Genomic DNA, 16,058 nt, shown 5'->3' on the forward strand with positions numbered 1-16,058 from the left:
GCAAGGATGGCTATATAGAGTATAGCCATGGCTCGAGAGTTGCAGTAATGCAAAATCCTAAATACAACGTAAGTATACATAGGCTTTTCGTTTTGCCTTGACTCGCATTAGAAACACTCTGGTCCTTTCAAACACATCAATGTTGCCCCATAATGATAAATAATTTCAGGATTAATTTCTCAACAATGACACATTGGGATGTGAGGTCACAATTTACAAGCCCTATACACATCATTGTAACTAACCAGGTACATGTAAGTCACTCAAAGTCTACATTTAGTATGCATTTTCTTTAATGAAAGTAAGGGACACAGAGAACATGAATTCTGGTGTCTATTTAAATCTACATAAAAAAACATACATTTTGGATATTACAGCTACTCATTAGTAATGTACAAATCAAACTAGAACCTAAAAAATATGTTGTCATTATATTTTATTCTGAATCGTTACAAAAATATAATATCTGAAAAGAATAATACTCTTATATAGAAACTCTAAATGTGGCTGGAATGGTGCACACGCAAGCACCCCCACACACACACACACACACACACACACACACACACACACACACACACAGTCTTTCAATCTGACAGCATTCTTAATCACTGTAATGCGTTCGAGGAATCCCACACATTCACAGTATTTATGAAATAAATATATATATTAAATATTCTGATTCTCATGCCTTATATTGGAAGCTGCCCGACTGTATAAGGTATATTATTTTGGTTTAGTAAACATGCGGTTATATCTATAAATATATATATTTATAAGTAGTAGATACATCTTTTGGCATGTTTTTTTGGATCTATGGGTGAACCATCCTGTTTTAGTGATAACTTGTCTTAAGGTTAGTTCAGTTCCTGATCCAAGAGATATTTATTATTTAACTGACACTTGTATCCAAAGTTACATGCAGTGTTTAATTTTTTAGATGCATAACATTTTTGATAGACTTTGGATATTGGGGTTTGGAGAACCTTTGCATGTGAGCCTAGTCATTGGCTGAAGCCATAAAACATAATCCCTACTTTCATATTCATTAACTTTGCATCTCATGCAAGATAATATAAAACAGGACAACTTTTTTATTCTCTTAGGCTCGGGAGCATTTTTCTACAAGCATGGCATTTGACTGCAGCATTGTCATTGATTGTGAGAGAACCAGAATATATCTCATATGCAAGGTTGGAAAACGTATTCATAGCGAAACCTCATGGTTTATAACCTAAAAATCTCTTTCAAAAGCGCAGTGCGTCTTTCCATTCTGTCAGTATGAACAACATGTACACAAACAGGAGGAAGGAAACTTCTGTTTCATGGGAAGGTCTCTCTCACACACACACACACACACACACACACACACACACACACACACACACACACACACACACACACACACACACACACACACACACACACACACACACACACACACACACACACACACACACAGGAAGAGGAAAACCACAGGGGTCAGCCTAAACTCAAACCCCCATCTCCTTCCCTTCTAAGCAGTCTAGATTTCAGTCACATATTCACACACGTTTTTTGTTCACATTAAAATCAAGGGATGCATCCGACTGCATCAGACAAAAACAAGTCAGGTTGGTATCAATTCAACTCAACCATGACCACCAGAGGCTTCCAATTTAGAAATAGCGGGTCAGGTATGTAGTTGTACTACAGCGCCAAGGAACAAATACGCCCTCTGGTGGTCAGAACACGGAAGTGGCAGTCCATGCCTGCATCTAACGTTATACATATATTGATCATTTAAATCTCCCTTCTTATATCATCATGGTGTTCAGATCTTCCATATATTTCCCCCTAGCCCTGGCAGAATACCAGCCATACGCAGAACTCCATACCACCTGGGTCACGGCGTGGTTGAAGGAGCGGTGCTAAACTGTCCCTGGTTCTGGGATCGGACCGCACTGGACACAGTCACACGCTGGTGCCCTTGTCCTTGAGCATGGTGACCCTGCGCAGCAGCCGGCGGGTGCTCTGGCGGTAGCGCGGCTGGGTGAAGTAGAAGAGGATGGGGTCCAGCACGCTGTTCATGCTGGCGAAGGGCCGCGTGCACTTGTACACCACGGAGAAGAGGTTGCGCGTGGCGCAGGGCGCGCCGGGCAGCGTGCGCACCAGCAGGTACAGTGTCTTGGTGAGGTGGAAGGGCAGGAAGCTGACGGCGAACACCACCACCACCACCACGATCATGCGCACCGCCTTGTCCCGCTTCTCGCTCGCCGCCGCCGCCCCCGACACGCCCTGGTAGGCGGCGGGCCGGCAGAGGAGCCGGGCCATGCGGCAGTAGCACGCCGTCACGGCCAGGAAGGGCAGCGCGAAGCCCAGGCAGGTGAGCGCCATGCCGTAGGGGTAGTAGTCGAGGGAGCGGTCGGGCCGGCTCATGTCGTAGCACACGGTGCGGTTCCTCTGGGTGCCCGTGGCGGCGAAGTGGAAGGTGGGGGCGCAGAGGAGGGCCACCACCAGCCACACCCCGAAGCAGACGATCCAGGCCAGCCGCCGGCCGCCCTCCTTGTGCCAGCTGGCCAGGGGGTGGCAGATGCCCACGTACCTCTGCAGGCTGATGCAGGTGAGGAAGAAGATGCTCCCGTGCATGTTGCTACGGAGGACCGAAAGGTGGAAGCAAGTTAGTACATATGGTTCTCTGCTCAATGAATTACGTAACACAATAGATGAACAACACTGTCTTAATATGTGTGAGCGTGTCTTAATAACCCTGACCCCGGTCATTAAGCAATAACATAGAACAGCCATAGTTAGAACACACTACAGCTGTTGTGATAATTAAGCATCATGTGTGTAAACAAACAGGCTGAAAAAAGACTAGGGCAGGGAAAGTTAGAGAGAGGAAGTACTTCAAAGTATTGAGGGTTTGGTTGATGCTTTTGATTTGTGACTCAGCCGGGTGTGTAATCATACTAATCATAAGACATCAAGCATTAATACTAACAACACGAGCACATACATCATGCTAAAAATGAGAATCGCCTTCCACCACCAAGTATGTACATTTAAGAGCTCATAGGAAAGATGAATAAGAAAGAAATATCAGGATGTTGACCTTGAGCAAAACCTACAAAGAAGCACGTTAGAACCCCTCACCTGTAGAACTGGAAGCGCACCATTTTGCAGGCAAGCTCACCAAAGGGCCAATAGTCATGGCTGGCATAGTTGTATATCAGCAGAGGAAGTGACATCACGTACAGGAAGTCTGCCATGGCCAGGTTGAGCATGTAGATGTTGTTGCGTGACAGGTTGGGGCGCAGCCTCCATATCTTCAGAACGACGGCCGAGTTCAGAGGCAGGCCGATGAGGAAGACGAGGCTGTAGACGGCAGGAAGAAGGATGCGCTTGAAGTCCTCCTTGTAGGTGCACCGCGGGCTGCTCGGCCGGCTGACGTTGCTGTCGACCAACGTCAGCCCCTCCAACGCTGAGGCCACTGTGGGCTCCAGCTCCAGACCCAGGTAGAAGCTGGAGAAGGGAAGGAGACCCAGGAAGGAGGACTCCGTGGATAGGTGTGTGGTGGTGGGCATGGTGGTTCCTTTCACATTCTGGAGGAAGTCCGGGAGGGCAGGAGGGCGGGTAGGAGATACAATGTGATTAAGTGGTTACTAAACAGAGAAAATCATTATTGGTGGCATAATATAAATCTAGAGGATAAATTTAATAGGATAAACCTGAATTAAATAACGGGCTGGACTTATCATAGTTAATTCAAGGGCCCACAATAATAACTAACTCACAAGCAAACAGATTGCTCTAGTTTTAAGCAACAGCCCTGAATCTTAAAATGATTGAATATTCAAACTGGACTGTCAGATCATAACCTGATCATCATGGTCAGGAAGATGAATAGGAAGCGATTGAAGGCTGATACTCTGTGGCTGACACTGCCCAGGGTTTCTCAGTTAACTCCGAGAATATACCCAGAAACTAGTGTAAAACCTGCCTTTACCATAAAAAAACATCAATGAACCAGAAGTCATGAAAAGCATCAGGTCAGTCAAACTTTCATGACCAAAATATATTTTTGGGATGGATACAACTATGCTAAAATACCTTTGTTCAGAACTAGCTCATCCAATTACTTCTATCATTTACCTCTCCTCAGCCCGTTCTCAAATGCCTTGAAATTTTCTTTTGTCCAATCTTCAAATCTGTTGACCCACTTTCCATATGTAATTGAAGGCCAATCAGCATTTACCTAACGGTATCCAAAGCTGCTGAGAAACGGGTAGCTGAGCAGATAATTTTCCATCTTAAAACTGCTCTGCGCACCAGCCGATGCAGTTTTCACGCTAATTCTTTATTTTTCTCAGTTAATCTTTTGAAACCTTCAATCAGAAAGCTCTCCTTGCTAAGCTATCCCTAAATCCTTTCAATGGTGCAGTGAAATTGGTGGAATCATGCATTATTAAATGGTCTTAATCAGTTGCCATAAATAATCATCAATCCAAGTCACTGCAGTTGCCTACGGGTTTCCCGTAATGATCTATTCTTGGGCCACTCCTATTTAGTAAACACATAACTGACCATCAATCTGTTTGTTCTGAAGTTGAAACCCTACTGTACACAGACAACACTGTTATACTTGTACTTGGCAGAACCAAAGCAGATGTTGCTTGCGAATAAGCTCACATTCTGGAGGAAGTCCGGGAGGGCAGGAGGGCGGGTAGGATTGAGCGTTGTGAGCGTTCTGGCGCCGATTGGCTGCCGTGCATCACCCAAGTGGGTGCTACATATTGGTGGTGGTTAGTGAGGTCCCCCTTCACTTTAGGCGTCTTTGAGTGTTATTCATTATTATTATTCTTCATGTTTAACCTCTGTTTTCCTTTTATTCCTAGTCTGTTTTACATAGTTTTGAATGATGGCTATATGCTCTGTAAGGTGACCTTGGGTGTCTTGAAAGGCGCCTCTAAATTAAATGTATTATTATTATTATTATTACAAGTTTAATGGCTGGTCAAAGAATGGCTTTAAAAGTGCCGCCTCCAAATACTGTGTCGAAAACAGTTAGCTGTTTAAGACACGTGTTGTAGTGCAAAACCATTTGAACCACTAATGAACCTTGCAGAAGCAACTGAAGGTTGTGAGCCAATTCAAATATCTTGGGGTGTGAATTGACTCTAACCTCTCCTTTAAATCACATGTTAAAATAATGTAAAAGGGTCAGGATTAATCTTGCAGATATTCGATTCATTACTCACATTTCTACAAAGGCTACCAATATTTTTCTCCCTTCTATGATTTTCACTCATCGGAACTAATGTTTAAAAAACTTCACTGGCCAACCATCGTCGCTGAAACCACTTGAATCTCTATAAACCAAGGGTATCAATCCAGGCACTTCCATTTCTGCCCAATCCATACAAATATGCGAGATGTTAAATTGGGATCATCTTATGAAAATGCAAACCTGTGCTTGATATTGTCACCCATGACTTAGATCTTTAGCCTGGTATGTCACAGGTTCAAGAGAGTGGAATAATCTAGACTAAAAGTTATCAATCAAAACAACAGTTGATTATTCCATACACATGTTGTACAAGTAGTTTATCTGCATATGTTTGTCTATATTTATATGTGTTAGCAATCATTCTATGTGTGTATGCTTTTACTGTTTTTAACACCTGTGTGTCCTTTTCCAATGTTGAAGCTGCATGCTTTGCTATTGCTACAATGTATTTTGTGAAGACTTTTTTAACACATTGGCCGTTTAACAAAAATTCTGGCGTTATTAAACCATGTGTATTTATTATTTTTTCCCCGTCACTGGACCCCTGAGGTACATACTATAATTACAGCGTGGTTTCTGCCAGTGCACTACTTAGGTTTCACATCCAGTGAAGCATTCATTCCAGCCAGAGTGTTCAACCAATTGTTGATTATCACATGAATGTCTTCAGTACAAATGTCTGGAATCAATGCATCCAGCCTCCTCCTCAGAGCTTACTGTGTCTGAGTAGTAGTCTTGGAATATTTACGCACACATCGGCATGCACGCACACACAAACATGCACAGGCCCGCACACAGACTGCAATCGCTACATCCTTTGCTACAAATCGTTTTTTTCATGTTATCATCCGTGGGTTGTTACAGATTTGATTTCACAATTGATTTCAACACAGACATGCCGCGTGTGTGTGGGTGTATATCTGACGTTTGAACCGTGTGTCGTGTGTGCGTATGCCGACTGTTGGCAAACAGTGACTCACAATTTAATTTCACAATTGAGGTGTGTGTCTGTTTGCGGTTGCCAGCAATCCAAAATCTATTAGGTTACGTCAGGGAAGGGAGAAGGTAGTTAAAAAAAACAAGTACACGATGAGTGTGTGGCTCTTACTTTTGTTCAAACTCGATGAAAGTACAATGAAAGTGGTCACTCTCTACTCAGAAGAAGGTCAGTTTTTGATAATGCCATGACATGTACTACCTAGATGCAAGCTAGGTCAGACTAGCTCATCAGCTAACCCTGTAAAATTCAGACCTAATTTGATAGATTTATTTTCACAGCTAAAGGTCAGGACAAGTCAGCACTCGCTTGAAGCTAACTCAATGCATTGTAAAGTTGTGACAAGGTCACCTACAAAAGGTACCTCAATATGGAAAATGCTGCCATTGATCCCATGCTAGGCGAGTGCTCTTCCATTTGGCTGATTCCCCTGGTGCAGCTCTCTTCCACTGAGTAGTAAGGTTACCAGATATAAGTGTTAACCCATCTCCAACACACATGACTCACACAGACATACTCTCACACAGGCACTGGGCTCTCCAACAGTAAGTACGGAAAGTGTCCCCAGCCTATAAATAACGCATGATGAGCAGCAATATTGCACAACATAACAGATATAATAGACACAGCTCTTCTTTGGAGTATTTACCTTCTGTGAACACACTGTTCCACTTCCAGGATGTCAGAAATCAGATACATACCTACAATATCTTGGAATGTAACAAAACCTAAAATCCTACGTTAACCATAATAGGTTGCACCGCGGTCTAGACCGGTGAACAGCAATACGCCCGTGTGGAGTTAGAATTCAATCATGCAGGTCAAACATGGGTGTAAACACTTCATTCTCGGCTTGAAAATCCCTGCAGGGGACTAGGCACGCCGGGATGTAACGTTAGGAGACAGGACACTGTTTGAACACGTCGTTTCCCGATCCCTGCCAGACTGTGGTTGGTTACACCTAGGTTACACACAGCTAGATGGCCTACTGCCTAACTTCACCAAGTGAGAGAGATCCATGGAATCAAAACCAGAAGAGGTGCTTGATCCATCTCAATTGTTTTTGGTCTAGCTGGTTTGAGCTATTCATGAAAAGAATGGTATGGCGTAATGGCGACATTTTGATATCTTACCCATCCCCTGTAGGACCTCGTCACACGCATGCACACACTTATACATTAATACACACAGACACATGCACCCAAGAACACTGATTGTAGAGACAGATTGTATTTCTGTCTCACTCACACACACACACACACACACACACACACACACACACACACACACACACACACACACACACACACACACACACACACACACACACACACACACACACACACACACACACACACACACACACACACACACACACACACACACACACACACATCCTGTTCACATCCGGAACAGGATCTATAAGCAAATAGAAAAAAATTCTAAAAGCAAAGAAACTCTGAACGGTGAGTTATCCTTTTCTGTGTAATTTTATCAACGATGCCTGGAAATATTACTCCACTCTGTCTCTACTGAGAAAAATAACACATAAAAATATGCCTTCTATTGGAAATCAGTGCACATAATAACAAGTAAAAACACACAGAACAATGGTATCCATTTGCATCCACAGACACTGACATTGAACACGGATACACACACACACACACACACACACACACACACACACACACACACACACACACACACACACACACACACACACACACACACACACACACACACACACACACACACAACAATACAACTGGCAATGTGTCATATTGAATGTGAAAATTGATTTGATGGCTGTTAACTCAGCAGGCATTTTCATCCCAGAAATACGAATACATCTGGAGACAAACGCAAACCTGAAAAAAGTCTAAGTAATATCTCACTGCCACTTAACGAAATAGAAAACATGACAACCATGAACTTGTGATTGATAATATCCGCCAAGACCAGCAGCGTGGTGAAATAAGACCATAAACTACGGCTGCACCGTAAATAGAAAGACTTGGCTGAACCGCATGGCCAAACTAGATTATATGACTTAAAGTGTAATTCTGGCGAAAATTTAACCCAGAGACTTTTTCAGCATGAGGACCCATAAAATAAGCCCTCCAGACACTTTTTTTTGTTGATAATCGTGTATAGAACTTGCCCAGAGCAATGTAACAGCCCAAATGGCTTCCATGTTATTGGCTAGGGGCACAGCGAACGCTTCCAAAACAATATCATAGAGGTGCAAAATAATTTAATATAAAAATCTCCCCTCTTGATACTTGGCTGTGTTAAATTTGCTTGCGCCTCTATTATATTATTGACGGTACCCGGTAATCGACTTGTGTGGAATTCCTGGAAACATGGACCTACCGGTAGGGCGAAAAAGACCCTGGGATCAATTTTCGCCAGAATTACACTTTAACACGTACAGTAATAAACACCCTTCTGTTTATATGCTGAACATCCTCCGTTTGTGTCCGTTGGGAAAAGGCTTTAAAAGGGCATTAAAGCAGAGCACATCTCTATTTGTTTAGCTAGAATTGGCACACAAATAGTATTCTGGCAAGAGTCAAATACTTCTTGATAAATATTAGTTGTAAGCCTATTTTTTCTTCTGACCTTTTTAATTTGAAGCATAAACCCTGATATCGTCAATGTTGAAATCTCAAAATAAATAATGTCACCGGGCCGTCTCAGTGGCTCCACCCCGGCATGTAGCCTCCCAGGTTAGATTCCCACCTACCTATGGTCCTTTGCTAAATGTCATGTCCCTTCTTCTCCAACCCGCTATCCTGTCTGTCTTCACTTTCCTGTCCATAAAGGCAAAAAAAAAAAATAATATGAATAAAAAACGAATGTTGCAGTATATTGCACCTATATTGTTCAGGAGAACTGTCAACTGTTAAAGCACAGGTGTGGAAGGTTTGCTTCCTTTTACGTCTGGCTAAGTGTGACTCATAGGTCAGTCGAGTCCTTACAGGATAGCTCTGACAAGACCATTGACTAATTCAAAACCAGGTGGAGAATGCAGGAATTGATCCGGATACCTCTCGCATGCTAAGCAAGCACTCTACCATTGGAGCTAATTCCCTTGGTTTTGCCTTCTCCCGCTGAGGAGTAAGCTTACCTATGGTGTTATGCATTGCACATACATCATAACATTTTGGGTAGTGTCACAAATCAGATCTCTGATTAATAATACAAAGTCTGATAGCGGACTAGCTGAAATCTGAGTGAACGAGGCATTTCACTTTCTTCAGCTGCATATTTGTTTAAACCAATCCAGTTGCTGGAGGGGGGGATCTGAAGCGTGTGATTGGCCAACGGCAAATACAAACAGCCGTGGTAAACTCCTCCAGTTGAGAAGACGAGGCATCCTGTCCGGACACCACATTATTGAAAGAAGGGTCAAACCAACCGCGTGTGGACTGGCCACTTTAGAAATACAATTATTAAATCCCCTTCTGAAAGCTTCAGCAAATGACTTTCTTGTCGGCCAAATATCTCTGTAGCGCAACAGGAAACAGTGCGGTTTTTGGTTTCCGGGCCACGCTATCACCATATCCCCACAGAAGTTATGCTATAACAAATTAGGACTTCTATATTTTCAGATATTATTAACATGTTTAGCTAAATATTTTATCTCCCTTTGCTTTGATACATACCGCTCTCAATGTTAATTTTGTTCGGTGTAATCTGCCTTCACCACACATCTGTGTCAAAGGTTTTAACAAGAATTACATTTTCATTCAGTATTCCCAAATTCACACCATGGTGTCGCGCTCTCAGAAGTATGCATCAGTGAAAGTCATATCATATTTGTCAACAATGTCAACGCTCACATTTGACATGGCTAATGTCAATATTAATAGTTATCAATAATCACTCCTAAAGAAGTCTGTCCCGGTGTTTTTCTTAATTTGCTTGGCACAGGATAGCCTTCTTGCAGGATAAACAACATATCTTGCTGCTGAACTCTCTAACTATAACTATAAGAAACACTCATCCTTGATGATGTTGATGCAAAAACATGTTGACCAAACAGGAGATGTATGCGTCGTGTAGAAATATCTTTTGTTGCATTACCAAAGCCTCCAGAAGCTCAAAGCAGCAGTTAGCCAAGGCCTGCAGCCAATGTTGTCATCTGTTTGCATTCCAAAGGGGAAGTGAATGTGGCTTAAACCACGCAGATGGTTCCTAAGAGGATTTAGCCATTGAACTTGAATTTCTATTAGCCAGATATTTATCGCTATTCCCCAACAGTAATAAGTTTCTACTGAAGCATAGCTGTGCCTCCATTTTTCACACACATTAGCTTTAAATGTTCCAAATCTTTTACGGAAGCCTAACTAATGTGTGATGGATGGAAACCACACTGAAGTTGGAGAGGGGTGTGTGGCCTATAGTGGCTCTGCCTCAGCTCTTTACAATAGGCCCTCTCACAGGGGGGTGGCTGGTCAAGGTCTGACTCCAAAGTACATAAAATAAAAGTACAGTCTATTTATATACAAAAATGATTAAGGTGCTTAATACCTTTTTATTTTATTACACTAAATATATAAAATAAAGAGATGGAGGAATGCCAGGGAATTAGAGAGAGAGAGAGAGAGAGAGAGAGAGAGAGAGAGAGAGAGAGAGAGAGAGAGAGAGAGAGAGAGAGAGAGAGAGAGAGAGAGAGAGAGATGGGCAAGAGATAGGGATGACAGGAAAGGGAGAGGGGGACTAAAGGGCTGATTATGCTCCCACGTTCACGCAACGCAAGCAGGTTACGGACCCCTTACGTCCTTGCAGACTCTCGCTGCGTCCACCGCAAGGGCCTGACGTGCGCCTCCCAACAATTTTAACCATCTGTCGAGGCAATGCAGCAGCAAGGGCTCTGATTGGTCTGCTAACTAAAACCCGACACAGAACCATAGAGGTTCACGACTGCGTCGAAGCGTCTGCATGATCGATCAGCCCTTGAGGGTGAGGGGATTGAGAGAGGGGAAGTTATTGTACTATTGCTGCATAAGGTCTGTAACCAGGACAATTGTGTTTTTTCTTTACTTAGGCCCTTTGTGGCAGAACAAAAGCAAATTGCCCCAAAAACACTAATCCATATGCCATGCATTGGAAACGGGAGACGTTTTGAATGCTCAACACATTGGGAATTAGAACCTAGTTTACCTACTCAAGACCTTGTAAAATGTGCAACTTACCCTGCCATGGTGTCTGCCCTGTCACAGCAGTAAGTCAAGGTATACAGTGTATCATACACAGAGCTAGGGTTGATCAGAGGTGAAACGTTATATATAGGTTTACATTTTGTGTCACAAAGACATACCAAAGAATAACCAAAGATATGTTAAAGGCGTACAGTATCTGCAACAATCCTTTAGATTAAAAAATATTTATTTCAACAAATTTGCTCCTGAAAAGAAAAATCATACAACCCTGCATTTGGTTGAATACAGGTCTAGCGGTTATGCTTGAATATTCATGGCATGAAGTGGAAGCCTTCAGTTCATGCTATAAACATCACAACCGACATATCAGTGGTTAATTTATATCATTGGCAGTTATAAGTGAGGACCAATCTTCTAATAGTTCGGGTGCTATCGTATTGTTTTACACATTGTTACAAAGGTTAAAGCAAAGAAATGTATTTATATAAGTATCCATCCATTTAAGCAGGTCTAGCTTTATTTATTTTTGTATTTTTCTTTATGACTTTAGTTTCCTTTCTGATGGTCAAATATCAGTATAGCTCAAATGGTCTAGAATCGTCCCTGATTGACATACCAGTGGATCTCCTCCAGCGTTTTCGTCCAACCATATTCTGCATGCCTTCCCCAAAGTTTTACATGCCGACTTCCTCAGTGTAGATTCTATGAAGCACATTTTAAACATTTTCATTTTAAAGCCTTGCTTAGAAACAGTGGCACATAGGCTACAGCACAACACTATCCATGTTATTTTATTCAGGGGAAGACCTTTGGGTTTTCCGGTTAATAAATCCCTTTGACTTACACGCTGATCGTGCAAATGTTATTTCCTCAGGTTGTCGGAGTGTCTTCATGTGATCTAGATATATCTCCAAATAATTCGATATATTTTTGTATTGCAGTGCAAATTGGAATAACTATTATATGTGTGGGGGGGGGGGGGGAAACAATGACGAGTGGCTTTTTTTTTTTTTTTACAATTACACATTACAAATGCAATCAACTTACCTCAAGAAGCAGTAAGTGGGCTTACAGTAAACAGCAGTCTCTCGATGCGTGGGTGACTGTCATGCCAAGCAACAGGCGACCAGTCTCCAGCCCGTCCCCCGGCTACCTGTCTCTCGTAGGCCTACCTGTCTCTCGTAGGCCTACCTGTCTCACGCGATCCGTCACTGACGAAAAACTAAAGATTCAGGCGTGTATTAAGCAGCGTTTGTTGCGGAAACATGCGATAAGTCAGTCTGCTAGAACACGAGGAGTCGTTTCTCGTCGCTAGCACATAGCAGAAGTGATATCCCCTTTCAGGACCTGGCCCGGTCTGAACTTGGGGAGGGGGAGGCGCGCTGTTCAGTAGCTCGCACACGGATAAATGTCTAAAATATTCCTAAAAGAAGAACAACAACAATACTTTCAGTGTAAAAAAAAATGGCTGCGAGTTCAGTGCACTGTCTAGTGCACTGAATCAAGAAGACAACCCCCTCAAGATCACGTTCGCTCTATCTATGTCTGTATCTGGCACACCCCTGGCGAAGGCTACACGTGTGAGTTGTTCGTTCGGTGTATTATTGTTGCCAACTAGCGGTTGCAAACAAAATGAAAATGTTGCTAAAATTGGAACGATGTCGAAGTCTGCCAGAAGTTGGCGATACCTGTTATGCGCGCTTGCGCGTGCTGATGCAGATCAATACGATGTGCCAAATGTAGTCAGTGCACCACCTTTCAACCATTCAAGAAGATTTATCACAGGCAGAAAGAAATAGAGAAGGATAAAGAGAAAGGAGAGAGAGAGAGAGAGAGAGAGAGAGAGAGAGAGAGAGAGAGAGAGAGAGAGAGAGAGAGAGAGAGAGAGAGAGAGAGAGAGAGAGAGAGAATGGATGATGAATTACAATTACCAATTCTGTTTTCAATCAAATGCATGAAAAGATGAGGGATGTTGTGATTGGCATGACCTCTATGCTGTGGTGAACTGTAGACATTGTTTTACGTGTTTGATTCTGCGTGTGTGTGTGTGTGTGTGTGTGTGTGTGTGTGTGTGTGTGTGTGTGTGTGTGTGTGTGTGTGTGTGTGTGTGTGTGTGTGTGTGTGTGTGTGTGCGTCGTCCTAGAATCTCGTTGGACTTGAGAATCTAATTCACAAAGGAGCTATTCCAGTCAAAATAATAATGACAATAAAATATGTGCATTTTACCGAGCTAATGGTTTTATTGTGTTGTCGCATTGTTTACGCCATGGTTGACTCACCACCACGATCAATGGCGCTAAACCGGAGTGCGTCTTGCGTTTCTTGGCCTTTTAAGGCCTCTTCATAAAATCCGGCAATGTGACGGTTGTGACCCTCATGTCGGGAACAACGACCCTCATTTCGAGCTCGTGGACAACTTTGTGAGAATTTTGCAACTCAACCAGACCCTTATCTACAACAAACATCCGAAAGCAGTTACAGTAGGCCTATACCACAAATCCAACCCAAAGTCAAACAGAACCAAATACCAAGCAAACTGAAACAAATATTAGACAGTGTGTTATAAAAACAAGCTTGACATAAATATTGTTTCTTTTCTGCTGAACTACAGTCGCCGTCGTAGGCTGAGTTGAATCTTTCCAACAGCGCTGAAAACACATGCAACAGGATATGGGAGCAGGAGGCAATATAACTATCACAATCGCAGGCTAGTTAATAGTACATGTTTTCGGCTGTTAGCAGTTATCAATCAATAAACACACCTGGCATGTGGGTGGGCACACACACACACACACACACACACACACACACACACACACACACACACACACACACACACACACACACACACACACACACACACACACACACACACTTTGGTGTAAGAGACAGCTGTAAGATGCTTGGTTTATTGTCTGTGCATATTTTTTTATATTTTTATATTATATTGGCTTGCCATCTGGGATCTTAACCTCCCTACATAGGCTCATAGCAACAAGCTTGCCCCCCCCTACCCCCTAATTGCAGAGTCACACATAATTATTACAGAATTGCTTTTTGAACGGTATTGTACGTAGGCCTGAATTGCGACTGTTTGAACAAAGTTGAGCATCAGTAATCCAACATCTTTTCATCACTTCAGTGTAGAGGGAGGGAGGGGGGGGGGGAGGGACTTGGATGTGTAGAAGTTCAGTTTTCTCCAGGTCTGTTTTTTATTTGTCTTGGATCCTCGTGATCATGTACTGACTTCTATATTTTCGTGTTCAGACTCAGACGGTTATATTGAGATCAGGTTCTACTGCTTATCGAAGGTTTCCACTTAACTGGTCTGGATTGAAATAATGCTTGAACTATGCAAAGGACAAAGGATAAATAAAAGACAAACAAACAACACATAATGAATCAACATAGCACTTGGGACACAACAGTTAAGCACAATGCACCGCCCTTTCTCTATCTCTCTCTTTATTGGAGTATTTGTGCTGAAATGGTCTAGAATTGCCATTGCCTTCGTTTCATGTTTAAAGAGACTTTATGGACTTTTAGGGAAGTCTTGGGGCCCCTGCTAGAGCTGCTGCCCCCGCGACACGACCTCGGATAAGGGGTTCAAAGATGAGGATGAGTTCTGGTCACGCTGTAACACACATTTACATTACATCATTTAGAAGCAAATTATGAATACAGAGAAGCAATTCTTTTAATGCTCAGAGATTCGCCCTATTCCTTTATCAATTCTAAAGTGAGAAAAGGGAAAAGCTATTGTGGTGAGTGAAAGCATTTCTTCTTTACCACACATCTTTCCTATTGGCACCGCAAGAGATTTCAAATGTGTGAAATTATACCTTAATGGTCCATTCCATAGAACTAAGTAGCAACTAGCAGTGCGGTTGCAGATTGCGACCACCTGAAAACCACCCCTTATATGAAGTAAAAAATATGCCAAAACTGAATTAGATTTAGTCTCAATCATGTTTAGGATTTTTTTTTTTTTTTACGAAAAAACGGCTATTGGCTATATAAGGCCATGTCAGAGACGTTAAGCTACTAGGATACAAGGATACATAATATAATGTCAACAAAATGCACCTATAAAGGTCTGCAAAAGAGAAAATATCTCAAAGCTACAATTTGTGTGTGTAAATCACACAGAAAGACCATCTTTCAACATGGCACTCATTCTAAATGCTGTAAACCTCAGGAGGGCAGTGTGTGTGAGAGTCAGAATCGATACTCCCAAGAGTCACTTCCTATTTACTAAATGCAGGCAGTAGGCAGTCTGGTGTAGCATCCAGAAGGAAGTGAAAACGTCGTTATTTTGTAACATTGAAATAAGGATGACTCATCAGACTGCATACAGGTTAAATGCAATTGCACTGCTATTCTTTCAAGACATTTAATCTGAGCATTTAATCTTTGGTGAGTCCTCTATGTTCCACTAACATCATTCATGTTCCAACTATACACTTAGACACATCACATCAAATATATATATATAAATGCTGTGATGATTAATATTCTACACAAATAGCATTAATCATGTGATAATTTTTTTCAGGGCGATTAAATATATACAAATTGTCCTTCTCTAGTTCAGAACCAACAAATAATGGCAGAGACAAAC

The 16,058-nt window shown here is 42.3% G+C and overlaps 1 protein-coding gene across 4 annotated transcripts; it reads right to left on the reverse strand.

Moving 5' to 3' along the window:
* Positions 1-271: 271 nt before the first annotated feature.
* LOC132474670 (P2Y purinoceptor 3) lies at positions 272-13,046 on the reverse strand. Of its 4 annotated transcripts, none has more exons than XM_060075497.1 (4): positions 12,485-13,046; positions 12,054-12,139; positions 3,136-3,644; positions 272-2,632 (listed from the first exon to the last, which is right to left on the reverse strand). In XM_060075497.1, exons 3-4 carry the CDS (start codon positions 3,564-3,566, stop codon positions 1,954-1,956), a joined length of 1,110 nt encoding a protein of 369 aa, XP_059931480.1. In that variant the 5' UTR covers positions 3,567-3,644; positions 12,054-12,139; positions 12,485-13,046; the 3' UTR covers positions 272-1,953. The 4 variants fall into 4 exon arrangements, with proteins under 4 accessions (XP_059931480.1, XP_059931478.1, XP_059931479.1 ...); XM_060075495.1 differs by having other exon boundaries at positions 3,136-3,584; positions 12,485-13,045; XM_060075496.1 differs by lacking the exon at positions 12,054-12,139 and having other exon boundaries at positions 3,136-3,584; positions 12,485-13,045.
* Positions 13,047-16,058: the final 3,012 nt, after the last annotated feature.

This window comes from Gadus macrocephalus, chromosome 16 (genome assembly GCF_031168955.1).
Source record: "Gadus macrocephalus chromosome 16, ASM3116895v1".
Classification (NCBI taxonomy): Eukaryota; Metazoa; Chordata; class Actinopteri; order Gadiformes; family Gadidae; genus Gadus; species Gadus macrocephalus.